Here is a 23,485-nt window from a genome sequence, read left to right as displayed (position 1 = left end):
CTATGAGTCGGAGTAGACTCCACGGCACTGGGCTGGGTATTTTTAAAACAATATTCTGCTCATGATAAGCAATGTGTTAAGTGTGTTAATTATACACATACAGATAAAAATACATAATTAGGTACTTAAAAAAAAAAAAAGCCTGTCAACACACTACCTAAAATGAACTCACATAATGAATACATACTGCAATATATAGTAATATAAAGAGGTCAAATGTTGGGAGGGATGCTTGCTACTCCATGCTTCGAGTTTCCATTCCAATCCTGATGAGGTAAAACAGGATTCTTTCTCACTCTATCCCAAGCAAAAAAGAGAAAATGCCACAGCTCACGTCTCTCCAGGACTTCTAGGCGTTCAAGTACGTCTGCCCTGGACAATTCAGTATACAGGCTTACACCCAGATGCAGGGCAGACTTACTAAAGAAGACTAAGGTAATCTGCCCCTTCTACCTGTGACTACATGGGCTGCTGAGTTCACATCAGGAGAAGAGCAAATCCTATTCTGCCTTATGTATAAGCCTCATTCTTCTACCCAGGGAATCCCCTAATTTGGGTAATAACGTAGGCATTATATTTCAACCCCCTTTTGTTTCCTGTGTCTATTTCTCAAACTGGTTACAACCTATAGAGTACAAGGGTTGGCATTACGTGTTAAGCCCAAATTCAAACACATCATTTGGACACAAACACGAAAAAACAAGAGAAGAAAAAGTTGACTGAGGAAAAGGAATACTTCTGTCCTACAGCAGGACACTAACATTTAATGACAGCTTAAAAAAAAAAAAAAAAAATTTTTTTTTTTTTTTTTTATAATGGGGAAAAAAAAGTGTTTTTCAAAAAGTAAATGCAACTCATATTGAAATATTGTGGGGACATGTTCTCACTTCCCCAACGTGGGGTGCAATTCATGTGATATTCTAGTCTTCTTTAAGCTAAGTCTGGGCACACTGGAGCAGGGGGACCTTCTGTCTCTTAGTAACTGAAAAGCAATGAGATAATAGTGGAAACAATATTGGCTTTGGAGTCAGCCTGGGGATGGATTTTGGATGATTGAAACAGAAAAATTATTTAATCTTCCTGAATCTGTTTTTCCATCTGTAAAATGGGGATAATAACACTTACAGGGTTGTTGTGAGGATTGAAAACACATGTAATGAACAAATTTGATGTGTGACTCCCTCCCTGTTCACAAGTTGAATTAAAAATACTTTATAAAGGGTTCTCTCACCCTTAAGAGCATTTTCTCATGGTTTTGCTTTATGGCTCTCCACTGGAATTAACTGGGCATCAGCAGTTATAAATCATTGTGGATCCAGTTCTTTTCCTCTCTCTGTACTATTCTTCCTCAATGGGTCTGAATTGAGGCTTTAGGGTGGTGGTTTCTGGCGTTTGAGGACTCCTTATTTAGGAATGAGACTTCTTCATTTCCTTTGCCTCATGGTTAACCCCATATTTCCAAGACCACAGCCAAGACTATGACCCAAGCACCCCAACCCTCCCTCCAACTCCAACTTCCATTCATTTAGAGGCACCGAGCTGAACAGGTGAAAAGCACCTAATTAGTGCCTGGCACACAGTGGATGATCAATACACAGGAATTTCCTTTTTCACCCTTGCAGCTGTGGACTGGACAGACAGTTCTTTACAGAGCTGTACTGGCTATTATGACTGTGAACACAGTGATCCAATAACTGTATGTTAGACATGAAATAGTCTGGACATTGCAGCCTCAATCCTCAAAACCGCTAACATCTGCATTTAGCAAAACTGTCATTTCAGAAGGAAACTCACATCCGTGTCTAGCCATCCACTGGCTATGTCCATATCTAGGTCGTTTTGAAACACGTTTGAGATCTTTCCCTTGCATGGAAATGGAGTCTGGGTGGTCTAGCTTCCGCCTGAAGACCTATTCTGGCATAGATAACACGCAAAGACAATAAAGATCTTTCTCTGATAGTTCTTTTTTGTAAATATGCTTGCAGAGCACAATGGTGCAGATAAATGCAGATGAAAATGGACTTTGAAGAAATAAGTGAAACTATATTACATTTCGCTAGCATCAAAATAGGTCAGATGGTAAGAGTACAAAAATAAGTGAAATGGTAACATCAAATGACTTGTGTAATCAGAGGGCCAATTCTGACATTTTTCTCTCTAGGCCTTTTCTAACAGTCTTGTTGCTACGGCTACAATGTTTTTGCCAGATTGGAAGAGGACCGTCAACTCTAATAGAGCTTAAGTAGCTTGCCTAACTAGATTTTTTTTTTTTTAAATAAGCATTAGTGAATACTTCCGGCTTTGAAAGAATGGAAAGATCTCTAAAGATCTGTTTTTAGTAAGTATAACTAAAAAGACTTGAAATTTAGTAGACAAGTTTCATTCTATAGTTATTCCAACACAAACTTTTATCATGGTCACACTGAACAAAATTATGTGAAATATAATTTTATATATATAATGAAAAATAAATTGTCAAGTGAAGCCAAAAATTAATTCCTCAGAGATTTTAAGTAACTGAGGTTGCTTAATGAAAAATCTTATTAGTTAGAAAATTACATTTCATACCTGTTCACAAATTCATACCTGATTTACTCTTTAGAGAGCACAGGTACGGTGTAGGTTTAAGTCCTCTGTCTTTTGGTTCCTTACATCCATTTGTCAAAGTCATCTGAGGATGGAATATCTAAAAGACCCAGAAACCAAACCCACTGCCGTTGAGGTGATTCTGACTCATAGCGACCCTACAGGACAGAGCAGAACTGTCCGATAGAGTTTCCAAGGAGAGCCTGGCGGATTCGAACTGCCGACCTCTTGGTTAGCAGCCGCAGCACTTAACCAGTACGCCACTAGGGTTTGGAGAGTGTAAAATATGAAGTCATCCAATAAAATAAGTTCAAAATTTGTAAAGCACACTAGAGGAACACCAATTTGTTCTAGAAACTCAGTTTCTAAAAGGATATAAAAATTAAAAGCCATTGGGAAAACGTGGGGAAACACTCTTTTTGATAGGCTTGTCAGGGAGTCAGAAGAGGATTTTCCTTGGCTGTGGACCAGTTACTTACCCATTGGCCCCACAATTCTGCTTCTGTCTAAAGTGTGACACATGCGCAAAGACACATTTTTCAGCATTATTTTGGAAAAGCGAGAAAGTTAAAGTGACTTAAGTGCCGTCAAGAGGAGATTCATTAAATAAACTAATGGAATACTACAGAACAGTCTTAAAAAGACCGATACATGCAAATTTATATTGAAAAAATGTATTAATCGAAAATATCAAGTTGGGAAATAACACCTTTTGTATGAACCTATTTACGTATATGTGTAAATACATAATACATAAATGCTTCCATGTAGAAGCATGCATAAGAAACTGTTGTAGTTTGCTACTGTGGAGTCAGCCCCCAAATCATGGCAACCTCACGCACAATGGAAAGAAAGGCTGCCTGGTCCTGTGTCATCTCCATGATCAAGTTGCAGATTGGAGTACCATGTTAATTCAGTGAAGGGAAAAAGGCAGAAGATGAACTTTTACTTTTTACTTTAAACTCTATTGTAATATTTGAGTACTTTTCATCATAAAAATTGGAAATCTTTATTACAAAAATTGTTATATAATAAAAAGGTTAAAAAGTATTAAATACCTTGCTGTATAATACTAAAGACTTCACTGTATAGTATTAAATGAAAAAGGAGGCACAGGGAAAATATATTTAACGAGATCCAATAAAACATATTTATGTGTATTTGTGCCCATTCCAAAGAAAGATGATCCAACAGAATGTGAAAATTATCAAACAATATCATTAATAACATACAAGTAAAATCTTGCTGATGATAATTAAAAAATGGTGGCAGCAGTACGTCAACAAGGAACTGCCAGAAATTCAAGCTGGATTCAGAAGAGGGTGTGGAAAGAGGGATGTCATTGCTGATGTCAGATGGATCTTGGCTGAAAGCAGTGAACGCCAGAAGGATGTTTACTTGTGTATTATTGCCTATTCAAAAGTATTCGACCATGTGGATCCTAACAAATCATGGATAACATTGCAAAGAATAGAAATCCCAGGATAGAAAGTTGTGCTCATGAGGAACCTGTACATAGACCAAGAGGTAGTTGTTTGAACAGAACAAGGGGATACCACCCAGGCAAGGGGATACTGCACGGTTTAAAATCAGGAAAGTTCTGCCTCAGGGTTGTATCTTTCACCACACCTATTCAATCTCTATGCTGAGAAAATAATCCGAGAAGCTGGACTATATGAAGAACATGGCATCAGGGTTGGAGGAAAACTCATCAACAACCTTCAATATACAGATGACGCAAGCTTGCCTGCAGAAAGCAAAGAGAACTTGAAGCACGTACTTAATATAGATAAAAGACTATAGCCTTCAGTATGGGTTATACCTTAACATAAAGAAAATAAAAATTCTCACAACTAGACCAATAAGCAACATCACGATAAAGGGAAAAAAGATTGAAGTTGTCAAGGATTTCGTTTTACTTGGAACCACAATCAGTGCCCATGGAAACAGCAGTCAAGAAATCAAACGACATATTGCATTGGGGAAATTTGCTGCAAAAGACCTCTTTATTAGTGTTAAAAAACAAAGATATCATTTTGAGGACTAAGGTGCACCTGACCCAAGCCATGTGCAGAAGCAGCTTGGGGGCAGCATCTGACCTCCTCAGACTCCACAAGTGGGAAGGGCTACCAACACCAACAGTGCAAGGCTGATTCCTATGAGGTGGGGGTCAGAAATGCCTCCTTTCTCTGCCATCTTTACCAGTTTTGACACCAACCATTCCACCCACAGCACTCTCTACTGGGTTCGATAAGTCATTGCAATGGCCACACAGAACTCACAGTCAATTTTCACAATTATGGGGTTATTAGGGAAGTAACAGTTAGAATTCAGGCTCAGAACAGTCAAGATACAGTTCTTCCATCAGGATAGCCTCTTCCTAGTTGTACTCACAGGCACACCTTTCCTGGGCCCTCAGTCTCTGCCCAAAAGCACTCAACTTTCTCACTTCATGGGCCAGAGAGCTCACTATGCTGTCTCCTGCTGCCGGGGTCTCTGCTGCTGGGTATCTCCTCCCTCAGTGGTAGGCTCCTCTTCACTGTTCTGGAATTGGGTCTTTTAAGGCAAAACTGATGAGTCCCCTTGGTAGGGCACAATTACCCTATCACACAATCACCTGGCTGGGAGTCACAAGACCATGGCTAGAAAGGCCATACACAAAAGTAACTAATTGTACCACACCATGGTCTCTTCAGTTGTCTCATATGCATGAGAAAGCTGGACAGTGAATAAGGAAGACCAGAGAAGAATTGATGCCTTTGAATTATGGTGTTGGTGAAGAATATTGAATATACCATGGACTGCCAGAGAATGAACAAATCTGTCTTGGAAGAAGTATGGCCAGAATGCTCCTTAGATGTGAGGATGGCAAGACTTTGTCTTATATACTTTGGGCATGTTATCAGGAGGGACTAGTCTCTGGAGAAGGACATCGTGCTTGGTAATGTAGCAGGTTAGTGAAAGAGAGGAAGACTCTCAACGAGATGGGCTGACACAGTAGCTACAACAGTGGGCTCAAACCTAGCAAACGTGTGAGGATGGTGCAGGATCGGGCACTGTTTTGTTCTGGATGGCACCTGGCAACAACAACATATACATATATATATGTTGTTCTTGCTGTTAGGTGCTGTGGAGTCAGTTCCGTCTCATAGCAACCATGTGTACCACAGAACGAAACACTGCCGGTCCTGCACCATCCTCACAATCATTGTTATACTTGATCCCACTGTTGCAGCCACTGCCTCAATCCATCTTGTTGAGGGTTTTCCTCCTTTTCACTGACCCTCTACTTTACCATGCAGGATGTCCTTCTCCAAGACTGATGCCTCCTGACAACATGTCCAAAATACATAAGATGTAGTCTCACCATCCTTCCTTCTAAGAAGCATTCTGGCTGTACTTCTTCCAAGAGAGATTGGTGTGTGTGTGTGTGTGTGTGTGTGTATATATATATACACACACACACATATACATACATTATATGCTTAGTATATCTCTATAGAAAAACGTTTTGAAGACTGTATGCTAAGCCATTAAAAGTGATTACTTTTTCATTTATACACTATTATTTAAAATTGTACAGTATTTATTATATATTTAATAAAAGCAATATATAAATATTTGAACATATGTTTTTAAAAAATCTCAGTTAAACATTCCCATTGAGATTGGGAACCAGACAAGGATGTCCTTTATCACCACTCTTATTCAACATTGTGCTGGAAGTCCTAGCCAGAGCAATTAGGCTAGATAAAGAAATAAAGGGCATCTAGATTGGCAAGGAAGAAGTAAAAGTATCTCTTTTTGCAGATGACATGATCTTATACACAGAAAACCTTAAGGAATCCTCCAGAAAACTACTGAAACTAATAGAAGAGTTCAGCAGAGTATCAGGATATAAGATAAACATACAAAAATCAGTTGGATTCCTCTACACCAACAAAAAGAACATCAAAGAGGAAATCAAATCAATGCCATTTACAGTAGCCCCCAAGAAGATAAAATACTTAGGAATAAATCTTACCAGAGACGTTAAAGACTTATACAAAGAAAACTACAGTACACTTCTGCAAAAAACCAAAAGAGACTCACGTAAGTGGAAGAACATACCTTGCTCATGGATAGGAAGACTTAACATATTAAAAACTTCTATTCTACCAAAAGCGATCTATACATTTAATGCAATTCTGATCCAAATCCCAGGGACGTTCTTTAATGAGATGGAGAAACAAATCACCAATTTCATATGCAAGGGAAGAGGCCCCGGATAAATAAGTCATTACTGAAAAAGAACAAAGTGGGAGGCCTTACCCTACCTGGCTTTAGAACTTATTATATCGCCACAGTAGTCAAAACAGCCTGGTACGGGTACAACAACAGATACATGGAACAGAATTGAGAATCCAGACATAAATCCATCCACATATGAGCAGTTGATATTTGACAAAGGCCCCAAAACAGTTAAATGGGGAAAAGATGGTCTTTTTAATAAATGGTGCTGGCATAACTGGATATTCGTCTGCAAAAAAAGGAAACAAGACCCATACCTCACTCTGTGCACAAAAACAAACTCAAAATGGATCAAAGACCTAAATATAAAATCTAAAATGATAAAGACCATGGAAGAAAAAATAGGGACAATGTTAGGAGCCCTAATACATGGCATAAGTAGTACAGAAAACATTACAGAGAATGTGGAAGAAAAACTAGATAACTGGGAGCTCCTAAAAATCAAACACCTATGCTCATCCAAGGACTTTACCAAAAGAGTAAAAAGACTACCTATAGACTGGGAAAAAGTTTTTAGCTATGACATTTCTGATCAGCACCTGATCTCTAAAATCTACAAGATACTGCAAAAACTCAACTGCAAAAAGACAAATAGCCCAATTAAAAAATGGGCAAAAGATATGAATAGACACTTCACTAAAGAAGACATTCAGGTAGCTAACAGATACATGAGGAAATGCTCACGATCAAGAGCCATTAAAGAAATGCAGATCAAAACTAAAATGAGATTTCATCTCACTCCAACACGGCCGGCATTAATTCAAAAAACACAAAACAATTAATGCTGGAAAGGCTGTGGAGAGATTGGAACAATTCTACACTGCTGGTGGGAATGTCAAATGGTACAACCACTTTGGAAATCAATTTGGCGCTTCCTTAAAAAGTTAGAACTACCATACAATCCAGCAATCCCACTCCTTGGAATATATCCTAGAGAAGTAAGAGCCTTTACATGAACAGATATATGCACACCCATGTTTATTGCAGCACTGTTTACAATAGCAAAAAGATGGAAGCAACCAAGGTGCCCATCAACGGGTGAATGGATAAATTATGGTATATTCACACAATGGAATACTACGCATCGATAAAGAACAGTGAGGGTCTGTGAAGCATTTTGTTAATGTGCAGGAACCTGGAAGGCATTATGCTGAGTGAAATTAGTCAGTTGCAAAAGGACAAATATTGTATAAGACCACTATTATAAGAACTTGAGAAATAGTTTAAACTGAGAAGAAAACATTCTTTTGAGGGTACGAGATGTGGGAGGGAGGAAGGGTGGGAGAGGGACATTCACTAATTAGATAGTAGGTAAGAACTACTTTAGGTGAGGGAAAGACAGCACACAATACAGGGGAGGTCAGCATAATTGGACTAAACCAAAAGCAAAGAAGTTTCCTGAATAAACTGAATGCTTCGAAGGCCAGTGTAGCAGGGGCAGGGATCAGGGGACCATGGTTTCAAGGGACATTTAAGTCAACTGGGCATAATAAAATCTAATAAGAAAACATTCTGTTTCTGTATCCCACTTTGAAGAGTGGCGTGTGGGGTCTGAAATGCTAGCAAGCAGCCATCTAAGATGCATCAATTGGTCTCAACCCACCTGGATCAAAGGAAAATGAAGAACACCAAGGACACAAGGTGATGAGAAGCCCAAGAGACAGAAAGGGCCACATGAACCAGCGACTACATCATCCTGAGACCAGAAGAACTAGATGGTGCCTGGCTATAACTGATGAGTGCCCTGACAGGGAACACAACAGAGAACCTCTGAGGGAGCAGGAGAGCAGTGGGATGCAGACCCCAAATTCTCATAAGACCAGACTTAATGGTCTAAGACTGGAAGGGCCCTGGGGGTCATGGCCCCCAGACCTTCTGTTGGCTTAGGACGGGAACCATTCCCGAAGCCAACGCTTCAGACATGGATTGGACTGGACAATGGGTTGGAGAGGGATGCTGGTGAGGAGTGAGCTTCTTGGATCAGGTGGACACTTGAGACTATGTTGGCATCTCCTGCCTGGAGGGTAGATGAGAGGGTGGAGGGGGTTAGAAGCTGGTGAAAAAGACATGAAAAGAGAGAGTGGAGGGAGAGAGCAGGCTGTCTCATTAGGGGAAAAGTAATTGGGAGTGTGTAGCAAGGTGTATATGGGTATTTGTGTGAGAGACTGACTTGATTTGTAAACTTTCACTTAAAGCACAATAAAAATTATTTTAAAAATAAAAGATACATAAAAAAATCTGTTAATAGAAAAGCAGACCTCACTTAAACATAAACACAGCCTAAATAATACAAGGCTGGAGAGTTTTATCACAAATAAAAGTTCTCTGTTACTCTGGTGGCTGATGTATGATACACATAAATGATTAACAATAAAGATCAGATGCTAACAAAAAAACAAATGTTTATAATAAAGCATTTTTAAATTAGAATGACTACCAGCAGAAAAAAATCAAGAAAGAAGTTATAGACCCATGTCATGAGATAAGTAAAAATTTATTTGGATTTAAATACACTTATTTGGATTAAATTTTTTCTTAAAAATAGCACTTTCTTTAAAATAAAAGATACTTCTTTAAAAAACAGAACTACATTGAATAAACCTAGAAAGCAACAAAATTTTTAAGTGAAATAAAAATTTTTTGGCACTGTGGAATGTATGAAAAACCACTTCAAGTATGAGAGCAACAGTGTGTTTGAGTCTATTTATATTCCAATAACAACAATGTCAACCTGCAACGGAAAGAGAAAATTGATAACTGTTGATTGAATATTCTTACATAAATATATTACCTTAGGAAATTTAACTTTATTGGAAATTAGATTCGTCAGAGGAGCAAGGAGTCCTATCACTCCGTTTGTACTACCTGTCCTATTCCCAACTGAGTGAACTCATGGATGATTTACCTACTTACCTTTCATTCCAGTGGAAAGGTCTACCAGTTGTAAATCTACCCTCTTTATTAAGACTGTACTTTATGGATTCACAGTGTCACTGAGGTGGGAGGAAACTTACAAGTCATTTAATTCAATCTTCCATCAAAAAAGGAAAGTGTACAACCTCCTTATGATATGTATGAACATTTTCAGGAAGAGAAAGAGAGCTCAGAATTAAATATTGGCAATTACCACTGTTGCCCAACACTCATTGCTATAAAATTCTACTTTATAACTGAGCAAATAAATCTTGTTTAGTTTCCAGTCACTTCTAGTTCTGTCCTAGAACGCCAAAGAAAATGAATCCTATCCTTGCCCAACATGACCATCCCAACACTTGACAGTAACTACAGTCACCACCCATCTGCCAGTGGAAGATTGCGTGTTACTATGATGCTGAACAGTTTTCGTTGGAGCTTCAGGACTAAGACCAAGTAGGAAGAAAGGTCTGTGATCTACTTCCAAAAATCAGCCAAGGAGAACCCCATGGATTACAATGATCAGATTCCCATTTGATAGTGAGGAAATGGCGCAGACCAGGTGGCATTTCATTCCATCGTGTACAGGATCACCATGAGTCAGAGGCCAACACAATGGCAGCTAACAACAATAATCACACTATCCACGCTTACACCTTAAGTCTTCAATTTTACAGATATTACCGGTTAATGTTCTGCATGTGGCAGTTCTTCCAAACTCCTCATCAGCCCTGCTACCTTTTCTGTACGTGTTCTAATAGTCAATGTTCTCTCAAAATGTAGGACCTCCTACAGTCAAATGCACAGACTAAAAAACCATATTAACATTACAAAATACAGGATAGCCAAGATTGTCCAAACAACTCCCAGCTATATGGAAAAGTAACAGAGTCTGCTCTGTCTAAACATTGGTGTGTTGTAGTACTCAGTCTTCAGCATTTGTCTCTTTGCTGTCTTTTTCTGCAGGTGAGTTTATTCTCTGATGATTCACAAATCTCTAGCTCCTCAGTTTTTGAACCACAAACTTCTTAATAATTCAACTGCCCACTTTATATCTCCTTTCACCTTCAGTCAAAAATTTTATTCAAAACGGAATACTTGTTTCTTCCCTCCAGTATGCCCATACCAAGTGTTCTCTGTTGATGACACCACCATTCACCTGATTCCCACGCCAAAAATTTAGGTGGCATCTTTGATTCCTCTTTCTCATACCCACATCCCATCCATCAGTAAGTGCCAACAGCAACCTCTCCTAACCACCTCCACCATTACTACACTCATCCAAACATTCACTGTCTCTCTCCTTGACGGCTTCAATAGCTTCCTAACTAGTCTCCATGCTTCCATAGTTGCCCATGCTTGGGGGGAGAGGAGGAAGTTGGTAATAGAGTAGAATGTGAGTGGGTCTGGAAGACAGGCTTCCCTGATTTTGAATCCCAGCACCACCATTTATTTAAAGAAAGGCCTTGGTACCATACCTTGAATTCTCTGAGCCTCCATTTCCTAAATGGTGAATCAGTACTATTAAAAAGTAACTCAAATTGTTCTTGTGAGCATTAAATAATTCACATAAAGTGCCTAGCAAATAATAGATGCTAAGTGTGTTTTTTCCAATGTCTTCATATTTTTATAATTTTCAAATTATCTCAGTGCTAACCTCTAATTTATAGAGTTGAATATTATGATTAAAGAAAAAAAAAGGTTCATCTTAATAAGAACAACACAGCATTAGTGACATCTGGTGGAAAATATAAAAGTTACAACGTAGCATTACTACAGATATTCAGATTTTTCATGTTTAGTAATTAAAATAAATTTTAGATACTAAGCATCCAAATGAAAACCAAAAAAAAAAAAAAAAAAACCAAACCCCTTGCTATCGAACCAATTTCGACTCATAGAGGCCCTACAATACAGAGTAGAACTACCCCGTAGGATTTCCAAGGAGAACTTACTTGGTAGATTTGAACTGCCGACCTTTTGGTTAACAGCTGAACTCTTAACCACTACGACACCAGGGCTTCCAAATGAAAACATAAAGGTGAAGAAAAAAAAGTCTATGATGATATCTAATTGTGCTAATAATTGATGGGTGGTCTATATTCTAAAAATATATGGGAGGTTAATAAACATAAGAAACTTAAAAAAAAAAAAAAAAAAAAACCCAAACCCGTTGCCATCCAAACGATTCCGACTCATAGCCACCCCAGAGGGCAGAGTAGAACTGCCCCATAGTTTCCAAGGAGCACCTGGTGGATTCGAACTTCTGGTTAGCAGCCATAGCTCTTAACCACTACGCCACCAGGGCTTCCATAAGAAACTTAGGTACACTCTAATAATAAAAAGAATAAACATTTATCAAGCATTCAACTTTAGTGAAAAGAATGATTGAAAATGCAGATAGAGAGTCGTTACGCTGTGCTGAGTCTCTTTTTACACAATTGTATGGCATAGAATTCCCATTCTTTGCATTCTTACATACTTTGGACATGTTGTCAGGAGGGATAGTCCCTGGAGTAGCACATCATGCTTCGCAGAGTTCCAGGGTCAGCGGAAAGGAGGAAGACCCTTAACGAGGTAGACTGACACAGTGGCTGCAACAATGAGCTCAAGCATAAAAACGATTGTAAGGATGGCTCAGGACAGGGCAGTGTCTTGTTCTGTTGTGCATAGGGTCGCTATGAGTGGGAACCGACTTGATGGCACCTAACAACAACAACAACATGGCATGGAAGTCACTTCCCAAGTTTTCATATCAAAATTTACTATGGTGTGTCCTGGGCAATAAATACCTTGAAGAATTTTGTGCTTGATTTGTTCTTCAGAGAATATGGAATTAAGATAAAATAGGAAGACTTGCCATATGATTTGAGATACTGAGGATGGAGATAACAAATGATATTGTTTTACATGTGAGCCTTAAATAAATATCACAAAATACAATCCTCAGAAGTAGGGAGGGGTTTTAACATTTGTGACCAAAGAACAAACTATGATCTATTACAGGCAAACTACAACCATCAGGCCAAATCCTGTTCATCACTTGGTTTTTGGTATTGGAACACAGCCAGGCTCATTTCTTTATGTACTGTCTACATGTGCTTTTGAGATACAATGGCAAACTTGAGTAGGTGCAACAGAAACCAGATGCCTACAAACCCTGAACTATTTAATATCTGGCCCTTTACAGAAAAAGCTTGTCAACCCCTGATTTATCAGATTGCTTTCATGTTTCCCCTCCCTCGCCTCCATGTATCATCCCCTGCCCATTGATATTTGGCTTGGCCATGAGTCTTGCTTTCATTAGGTGAATGTGGGAAAAACATCAGTATGAAGGTTCTGAAGTTAAGCCTTAACAGTCTTACCTAGTCACTGCCCCTCTGATGGTAGAATGAGGTATGTGGAACACAACAACTTCAGCTAACCTGTAGACTTGTGAGAATAAGAGCTTACTGATACCCCATGGCTCTTTACTATGCAGCAAAAGCCAACTAATAAGTGAGATTGTTATACCTCTGCTTGGACATTCTCACGAAGGCTTGACTTCTCAGGCTGAAGACACTAGGAGAAGGATCCTAGAGACCAGGTGTAGCTCAGTCCCTTCTGGGCTCTATTTCAGACTTTGATGGGCTCAACGGGAACATGTTTTCATTCCTCTACCTATGGTAAGCAAAACTGAATCAGAGTCTAGGCCAGGTCTAGAGGCCCACCAGACTCTTGGAATCTTCATGTCTCTGCTTAAAATGGTGTAGAAGCCTGTCACAATCCTTACAGCTCTTTGCTTTAAATGTCTTCCCCTAAGGTACGCCTAAAGGTGTAGAATTGGGACAAGTCGAATTGGAGTCATAGACCAAAGCTGTTTTCTCATCTCTCTTTAACAATAAAGCTCATAGCTTGACTCCTATTCAACTCCAAGATGTTTATTTCTTAAGTGATACATAGCCTGGTCTTTAGAACCCTACAACAGTAAACAGTGTCATGCAAACGTAAAATTGAAAAATTTAACTCTGTTAACAGTATTAGCTGAGATGAAGAGACCGAAATATATTCTGAACCTTTGAAAATGTGATTTCAGAGTTTTATATTCTTAATTCTCAAACTGAAAGGCAAAACTTTCCACTGACATTTTTCTGGAATTCATCAAGCAAGGTCATTTGGGGAAAGGTCTATTTATTACATAGAAATATAGAATCCAGTTTCTGTCACTGAGAACTCTAAAGCTGCCCTACTTCTCAGGTTTTCAGCCTTTGATTCCTTATGCAGTTAACATTCTTCCACTAAACCTTCCCTAAACCAGCTTTTATTTTCAAAACAAGAGCTTACCTGATGCAGAATTGGTACTACAGAGTTGCAGCTACAGACCATAGGACAGAAGCTCCTATCATTAAAACTACTTTGAACGAGAAACATTAAAATCCACAGCATTAATTTCTGGAGATGTCTCTTAAAGGAGAAAGAAGTCAGTGCTATACTAAATCACAAATTAAAACAAGATCATTTAATTTGCCAAATAAAGACATGAATGCCTGAAATTTTAGTGTGATCAGTAATATGTGAGCTCCTTTTGGGGAAGAACCGTATCTTATTTATCATTTCCATTGTTTACTACATAGGCATTCAATGCTTCTTGAAGGCTAAACAGTCCTTGCTTTCTTTAAAGATTTTCAAACATACTACCTAAAAATACAACCAGAATTTTCATCTCTCCTTATTTATTCCAATGTTTTATTTCTGCTTCCCTTCTCAACCTGTATTTCAAATGTTAGAGGTTATGAACTGTCCAAGAATTCAAATGAATGCCTTAATTTTAATAGTGTCCACTTTGTATTAAACTATATGTTGTTTGGAAACCTAGAGACTTTTGATTATGCCTAATTCAAAAATGCTTCCATTTCTGCATTATTATTTTTCTTATTCAGGAAAACAGACTTGCAGGTAACCCTTTCTAGCCACCTGGGCCTCATTAAGGGAGCTTTGACAGCTCCTTAGGGTATGGGCTTTCTTAACAGCTAACCAGCATCAAATAGTGGCATCTATTTGCCAAGCACTGAGATGAAGGAATGTAAGACAATGCACTTTGTTCTTAGAAAGCATGCAATCAGATTAAGAAGATATGATTCATCAGGTGACCTAATGAAGACAAAGAAATACATAATTAAATGACATGTGTGGCTACTTTATGGTCTTCTGCAATATATTTTCCTTTGCCTCCTAAGATTTTAAGCTTGGAAAGGCCAGAACGTTGTTTCATTCATCCTGGCACTGGTAACACAATAGTTTTGCACATAAACAGATGTTCAAAATGTAATTTTTGAATAAACAGATACAGGCTATGTGTATTCACTTAAAAGTGAAAGTTAAATGAGTTAGTACATAAGAGCTGAGAACCATGTCGAATGGACTCTGTAGCAACTTAATAAATTTAATCGCTACAAGAGAGATGAGATTTAGAATACAGATTATAAAAGACTTCTTTGAAGTCTGCAATAAATTGACCTTGGAAAAATAGGTGGGAACTAGATAGAACACACCTGATGATGATATTAATGCAGGCACAGGGATAAGCAAGCTGTCTAAGTATAGAAAGATTACGAGGCTGACAGTAAAAAAAGGCTGTATTAAGGATATAGTGAGAAATTTTACACATAAGTCAAGAAGGTAAGGCTAAGAGTGTAGAAAGGCACTTTGTGGTTATTGTCAGTTGCCCTCGAGTTGATTTTACCTCATGGCAACCCACTGTACACAGAGTAGAACTGCTCCATGGTTTTCAAGGCTGTGAAATTTTGAAAGCAGATTGCCAGGCCTTATTTATGAGTTGCCTGTAGGTGAGTTTGAACCACCAAACTTTTCGTTACTAGTCCAGTGCTTAATTTTTTCGCCACCCAGGGACTCCTAAAGGTACCACAATCCAACATTTGCTAAACTGAACTAATTCCAAGTGGCATATCTCTTTTTACACAAACAACCAATGTTTATTTTAAGTCGATTATTATGAGATTAAAGTGGTATAATCAAACAATAGATTCAAGGTACCTCAAGATTTCCTTGCCTTTGTATGCTTTGGACCTATAGCCTAGGTGACACAAAAAAATCATTTGCAATACTGAACCCATCCTAGCTACCATTTAACACCAATATCAAAATATTTTAAAACAAATTTAAATTTAACTTTATTTCACAATTGTCATTAAAAGCTTGATTTTTATCAAACATAAAAGGACATTTTCAAAGAGTTCTCTATTACAGGAAATTAAACAGTAGAAACACTCATAGCTTCATAGGTAAAGTCATATAAATTAAAGTCAAATAATTGGAAATTTTTTCAACATGGGAACTTTGTATCTAAAAAAATGCTGGAAGGACCTCAATATTTCTTGACCTATGGATTATATTAGTTATTTTCAGGATCTAAACAAAGATTCTGAATATCCAGGTTTCTTTTGCTGTAATTTACGATTAAATATCACCCTACCTATATTCTGACTCAAGCTACTTGACCAAAATGTCTGATTTAGGAAGTTATTTAGCTTTATAGTTAAAGTTTTTCCAACTACCGTTGCCACCTTCAAAAGAACGGACATTAGAACACTGATTCCCTTTTGGACAACGTGCAATATGCCTTTGTGCTCGTCTATTTAGCCAAATACATTCATGAGGGGATAATGCCATCATCTCCTCAAATTCATGATGTCAACTCCATGGAACATTAAACAGGTACAAAAAATGGATGATGCACACTTCAGTAGGGTATAATGTTGTTTCCCCACCTAAAAATTAACCAGCGAAATAAAACATATCAACTTGTAGTTGACTTCCTTTCAGGAAAACACATTTGAGAATTGCAAGTACATTATTTTTCTCAGCTCATCTCTCAGTCATTGACAGGAATTTTGTAGGCCACCATGCTATTTACTTTGTGGATTGTAGTAGTGAATGAACGAAGACGGACTTCCTCAGAATTGGTAATGAACTGTGGTCCTGATTCTTCCCATTTCTCAGGTACAACCAAATCTTTATCTGTGTAAATCAGTAGATCAAACGAACCTAAATTGGGGATAAAAATACATTAAACTATTTTTTCAAATGTAAAATAACCGTCCAGGTCTCTCTTACCTTTTGAACCACCCATATAGTGTTAGGATAGGTTAGCTTGCTCTCTAATCATTAGTTAATCTCTGTTCATCAATGAAAATATATTTTAATACAGAAAGTATTGCACCGTTCTACCATATCTCATGAAAAATGTAGGACTTTTTTTTTTTTTTTAAAAGAAAATCATTTAAAAACATTGTATTACGTGTATCATTACATGGAAAAAAAAAATGAAAGTAATGTAATCCATAGGAGAGCTAATGTCTTGGTTTGTTCACTGCTATGTTTCAGTACCCAGACCACTGCCTGGCATATAATAGGCATTCAGTAAATATCTGATGAATGAAGGAATAACTAAGTTTGAAAAGCAAAACACAATTTAACAGCTAAAATCTTAATAACACATAGAAAATAGCAAAAGGAATTACACCAGAATGGGTATTGTGAAAGTTTTCATTTTTTTCCCTTGCAATTTCCCAATCTTTACTTTTTGCTTTACAATGCTTTATCTCCCATTTATATCATAAAAAAAAAAAAAAAATAAGATACTGATAATTAAGAAAAAACTGAATAAAGGGTGATTCTTGAACAGTAGCTTAGTCTTTTCCCCATTACAACTTTAAATGAATGAGAAGCTATGTAAATACTCACAGGAAACTTCCAACAGCGGCAGAAATGTTACTGTAGCTGTGATCTGTCTGATCACTGAACGGATCTCATCTTGGATAGCTTTCTGAGACTTTTCTCTGGCTGCACTAGAAAGAAAACAAATCAATTCAAGGATTTCAGGTTTCAACAAATTATTTAAAACTTCTTAGTAACTAAGAGTATTTACCTGCTTAAGTGCTTCTGAAATCAAATGTGTAATGCAATAAGAACAGTTTAAAAAATAATGAATAAAAGTATTTTAGGACCTACAGCCTAGTAGGCGTAGCTTTAATATTCTTATTTATTTCATTTATCTTTTCAGTCATCTTTTAGGATCAGCATCATACCATTTATTATCAGATGACTAGAAAATTTCCCAACCTCTTTAAGTTAGGAAAACTTCAGCATCTCTTAAAATAACAGGCAAAATCGAAAATATTTAGTCGGCATTATCATTTCGGATTTTAGAAATGTCTAAAGTCTAACTCCCAAATACTTCAAATAAAAGATTGAAGTTGTATGTCAAATTATTTTTACCATCTAAAAATTTCCTGAAGTAAAGCCTTCAGGAGCGAAGTACATTTCATTATGAGACATAACTATGGTTGTGAGTTGGCAGATAAGCACGTCTGGGACAATGCTAGATATCAGCAGAGAATGATTGGCATTTCCCATCCAGGAGTCTTGAGCCTTCAGTCACTTACGACTGAACATGTCTTACCAAGTTCATGACATTAAAGGAAATACAGCAGTCACATCTTTAACTGGGGGAGAGTCTAAGAAAATCCCTTAGATTTAAGTACATTCCTTAAATGCCCCATCTAGTGTGTCTTGTAGAGTTCTGAGTACACCACCATAAACACTAAAGTTTAGAACTAAATGCTATAAACTAAGGGCATTAGGTCAGAGAATACTATCTACACAAATCAATGATGTGCTGAACTGAGCACAATTCTTTTACACAGGAGATTGAAGATTAAACTGACAGTAGAAACAACTTATGCAATTTACTTTACATGAAACTAGTTCAATATATTTGGAACTCGTTTAGTAATGAAAACAAGTTTTTGGAAAAGGCTTATCAGAGCAAAAATCATTTCACACTTACCTGTCATCTTTTGCAGTCTTGTCACACTCAATATCAAACTGCCATCTTTCAAGGACCTCACCATTTTCAATATTTGAGATGACTACCACCAGTTTCTGAACAGAACATTTGTATAACCATTCTGTAACACATAACAAGGCACGTTTTTTGGTCCACTGCATTGCAAAGCAACTCTTACCTTCTCAGGTCTCTCGTCCTATCCTTGGCAAATTCCCGCCACTGGTATTTTGTAACCCTTCCCTCCTGCTCAGAAAACTTATCACATCAATAATCTAGCTCCTCTTTTCAAATTCTCATTCCAGTATAGTACTCGCTGCTGAGGGTACAGTGAGCATGAGATATTTTCATTCACAACCAAGGTAGGAGTGTAGGAGATGGGCATCGATCTAATCATCACACCAACAAATGTGAAATTACAACTGTGGTGACTGCTATGGAGGATAAACGGTACAACGAAAAGCATTTAAATAGGAAAAACTGGCCCACTGTGGGAGCTCAGGGAAGGCTTCAGCTAAGCTCTAAGAATCAAACAGTATTAAATATGCAAAAGGAGAAGGAAAAAGGTACAGGCCTTAAGTACTCATAGGGAACAGCGTGTGACCAGAGGACTGAAAGAAAGCCAGTACAACTGCAGGAAAGATAAACAGCAGCCAGACCATACAAGGCCATGTGGGCCAAATGAAGAAATTATACCTCAAGAACCAGGGAAGTCCTCACTGTGTTTGAAGCAGGACATGATTAGATTTACATTTCAAAACTATCATTCTGAAAATTGATTATAAGGGATCTAGACATTAGTGTAGATCCCTTACTCCCTTACCAAAAGGTGGTTTAACAAAAGGTTGGCAGTTCAAATTCAGCAGCTGCTCCTTGGAAACCTATGGGGCAGTTCTAGTCTGTCCTATGAGTTGTTCCATATGAGTTGGAATTGATTCAACAGCAATGCATTTGGATTTTCGTTTTTAGACGCTAATTAATTCATTTAGTAGTTTAAGCAAGATGAGATAATGAAAGCATGTAGGAAGATATACTGGTAGAATTGGAGATGTAGACAGATTCAAGGGATTTCATGGTGAAATTTACCAAAACTTAGAGGATTAGCTATGGGGGTAAGGAAGAGAAACAAGTCAGGAATAGCTCCCAAGTTTCTGTTTTGTATCACCGGTTGGATGGTTGAGCCATTCACTGCTAGGAAAGGGAATTGAAAGTGGAGCAATTTTGGAGATAACCTTAAATTTAGTTTTCAATACGATGAGTCGGAAGTATCTCTAGGATAGCTACGTAAGAAAGCCGCTGGGTATACAGGTTTGGAGTTAGGAGAGATTTGGGTTAGATATAAAGAGGCAACTACACAAAGTTTATCAGAACATGTCAGAGATCATCTAGAGAGATTATAAAGTGAGAGGAGGGCCTCAGATTGAGCTCTGAGGTAACCTTGAAAACTGATACAGCATATACAGGAGTCAGCAAAGTTTTCTGTAAAGAGACAGAAAATTATTTAGTAATCGGTGAGTATTTTAGATTTTGTGGGCCACCTAGGTCTCTGTTCTCTTTGCAGGCAGTACCAAAACAGACCACCAACTGGACCCCTGGCATATATCAACAACTTTCCATCAAAGGTTTAGCTCTGAAAAGGAGAATGGGTGGTCATTTGAAGGAGATTTAGGGGAGGCAGCAATTTTTCTTCATTGAAAATTGGAGAGAGATGATGCCAATGGAAAGAATCCCAATCAAAACAGAAGTAGAAAATACAACAAAAGGTAGTATAAAGTCCCTGAGAATGCTGAAAAAGGGATTGAAAACAGATAACAATTTGCCTCTAAGAATAATTCCTCCATTTTAACAAAAATAAAAGAGGGAGCAAGTTAAATAGCAGAGTCTAGATACATCTGAGGTGGAATGTCATTTGTGTGGTCTCAAAATGAGATACTCCAATGAACCATCGGCTTAGGCAATGCTTGCTTCTCCATCAAATTAAGATGAAGACACAGATCCATAGATACAGATCTATGGAGGTTCTAGGCCAATTCACCTGGGTATAGCCCTGTGAATTGCTAGGGGAGATTTAGCCCTGACCCTGACCCATAACTCTGGATGCAACTTTGGGAGAGGGAGGCTACTCCTAATGACATGCTTCCTGCTTGCACCTGAGACTAATGTCTGCTACCACACCCCCAACAGTGGCCCAATCTTGCTATTCTGATAGCACTGACCTACTAAAGGATAAGTTCTCTGAGGCTGAGAAACTCTGTACTCCTATCTTCCTCTCCTTGACTTTTTACCATTGCTTGAGATCCTACCATGCAGACCTGCACAAGTATCAAGGGATTTTACTCATGTAGATGTTAATGGCAGGGAAATGTTACTACCTTATCTAGAGAATAATGTAGCTTGAACGAGGTATCAAGCTAACAAAGCTCAGATGTCCATTATCAGAAAGGCATATTAAAACACAAAGTTAAAAAAGAAAAAAAAAAAAAAAAAGCCACAATAAAGATCGTAAAAAATGAAGCTACAACTGAACATGAAAAAATTCTGTAACAACAATGAAAAAAAGATTTCTGAATTTAAAAATTCAAAAGAAAAAGGATGCCCACTGCTAAAAAACAAACTAGTATTTTGGAAGAACAAATGGGGAGAAACATAAGTTGAGAGAAACATGAAGGGGAAACTATCAGAAATTCTAGAGGGAAAAAAATAGATGGAGAAAAAGTATTGGTACAACAGGTAATAAAGCACCTTCCTGAGCTAAAGAAAAAATTGAGTGTTCAGGTAAAAGAGAGTCACAGGCAGATTAAAAACAAAGATAAAGAGAAATAAGTGAAAAATAAGAAAACTGTACGGGGTGTTCTGTTGCTTAGTAGATCTTTTTTTTTTAAGTTTAGTTTGCAGGTTTAATACAATTTGATTTTCCTGGCTGTTTCTCTAACGATAACTTTAAAATCTCAGTAGCTACAAAGAAAGGTTCATGTTAAGAATTTATAGTGGATATTTTCTCAAACATTATCATAATTATGTTTAGTCCTATCTTATACCATTTGGTCATAATAACTTTTGAATTACTGCAAAAATAATTTCTTAGGGAGCTGATGGAGACATTTATCAAGCCATATCATATTCCTAACATCAAAATACTCAGCCAGCTCAGAATGTGGTGGAGAAAAGGATTTAATTTATACACTCTATGCTTTCTCCCAATTGAAAACCACTGTTTATTTCAGAAGGCAGCATGTTTCACACTTCTATATAAAAAAAAAAAAAAAAAAGGAAGCTGAAAAATGACCAAGATGACAGGAAATGTGGATCCAAGAAGATCTGCAAAACTCAAACTGCTTTCAATTATTAAATACCTTTTAGTTGTTCCACCACATTATTCAGATATTTGATGAGTTCAGGATCTGTAGTCACAAGCAAGGTGAGTCCATATTTTTGCACTCGAGTAAAGGTTTCAGATGGATATATGCCACGCTGATATAAAATGCTGTTAATGCCAAATGCTGAAAGCAAAAGAAACGTTAAAGTCATTATCATTTGTAGCTACAGAAAATAAACCATATTTAGATGTGGCTATGGTTTTATTTGCTATAAAACTGTAAATGCCTAAACAGGAGTTTGCTTGTGTTTTACTCAAGGCAGAGTAGGCGTGGACGAAGTGGCATTAAATGTCCATAAAATCTTGCTTCTAGGTAAAAGAAAGCAATACATGCGTTCACGTGGCAATAAAGGACAAATTAAACGCCAAAATGCATTAACCCACCACTGCCACATTTCGTCTCATTGTAATCCAAGACTAAATTCAGATTACAGGGTTAGAAGATACAAAACAGGCTTGGACCGACTGGTCAACTGCTCCAGACAAGCTTCTCCTCTTTTTCCTCCTTTTCTTCCCTCATATCCTGCCAGGCTCTAGTAGAAGTCGTGCACACAGCTGGCCTGGTCCGGGACAATGCTATCCAGACAAAGTCTCATGAACTGTGCCCTGCCTCAGAATCAACGCGGGGCAGGGGCTGGGTCAAAACACACACTGGGTCTCCGCTCAGCCGTACCAGATCTCAGGGGGCTGCGGAGTCCGACCAAAGAGCCGCTCCAGGTGAAGCCGCTGCACCGCGAGGCGGCCCCCGCAGCGCCCAGCCTTCTCCACCATTAGCAACGCGTCCCGAGCTAGGCGCCGGCATCCGCCTCTCCGCCGATTCCTCGGGGCCGGCAGACGGCGCGGGGCCGCGAGGGCTCGGATTCAGGGCCGCTCCGGCCCATCCCGGCTCCCCGCCTCCGAGGCCGAGCCGCGGGCCTACGGGACGGCCTGGGCTCGGTTCTCCCCAACCCTGGCCCGCACCAGGAGGACTTACAGAAGAACTCGGCCACGATTTCGGCGCTCCCGCGGAGGGTAATACCCTGCTCCCGGGTGAGCTGCAGCGCCATGGCTCGGCCCACAGACAAAGGCGCGGCTTACACCGGGCAAAAAGCGACCGCCCCGGCTCCGGCAGCGCTTCCCCGCCACTCGTTTCAAACGTTACGCCGCAGCCCGCCGTCCTGCCTTCGCGCAGGCGCGATGCATCTCCTGGTCCCGCCCCACGCAGCGGCGCCCTGGCCTTCCTCTCCGCCCTCCCTCCCTCGCCTTGGCCCGAGCTGGCTAAAGGCGCAGGCGCGGTCGGGAGACCTGGCCTTGCTACTCCGGATTCAGTCACGTGTTTGGGTCGGTGCTCCTTGAGTGATAGATTGTGCGCGTGATAGACTCGATGGGGCAGAGTGGAGAAGATGGGCAATTCCGACTTCTGTGGCCGCTTGCTACGCCTATGGACTGAGCGATCAAGGAGCAGAATTTTGAGTTTTAAAGGTATTTTCAAACAG

The 23,485-nt window shown here is 38.8% G+C and overlaps 1 protein-coding gene across 2 annotated transcripts in view; it reads right to left on the bottom strand.

The window, feature by feature from the left end:
* Nucleotides 1-23,141, bottom strand: part of LOC126076821 (mitotic spindle assembly checkpoint protein MAD2A) — a 118,356-nt gene extending 95,215 nt beyond the window's left edge. The window contains exons 1-5 of one of the 2 annotated variants that reach the window (XR_007517606.1): nucleotides 22,984-23,141; nucleotides 21,988-22,134; nucleotides 18,638-18,758; nucleotides 17,533-17,636; nucleotides 16,153-16,833 (exon numbers count right to left, since the gene is read on the bottom strand). Coding sequence is in view for 1 of the 2 variants with exons in the window: in XM_049885446.1 (XP_049741403.1) it covers nucleotides 16,661-16,833; nucleotides 17,533-17,636; nucleotides 18,638-18,758; nucleotides 21,988-22,134; nucleotides 22,984-23,056 (618 nt within the window). In the remaining variant the exon portion in view is untranslated. Of the gene's footprint in view, nucleotides 1-16,055; nucleotides 16,834-17,532; nucleotides 17,637-18,637; nucleotides 18,759-21,987; nucleotides 22,135-22,983 lie in introns of those variants that run through there. The other variant, XM_049885446.1, reaches the window with a different exon arrangement.
* Between the last annotated feature and the right edge of the window lie 344 nt (nucleotides 23,142-23,485).

This window comes from Elephas maximus, chromosome 5 (assembly GCF_024166365.1).
Source record: "Elephas maximus indicus isolate mEleMax1 chromosome 5, mEleMax1 primary haplotype, whole genome shotgun sequence".
Lineage (NCBI taxonomy): Eukaryota > Metazoa > Chordata > Mammalia > Proboscidea > Elephantidae > Elephas > Elephas maximus.
This window is presented reverse-complemented; position numbering and strand designations above follow the sequence as displayed.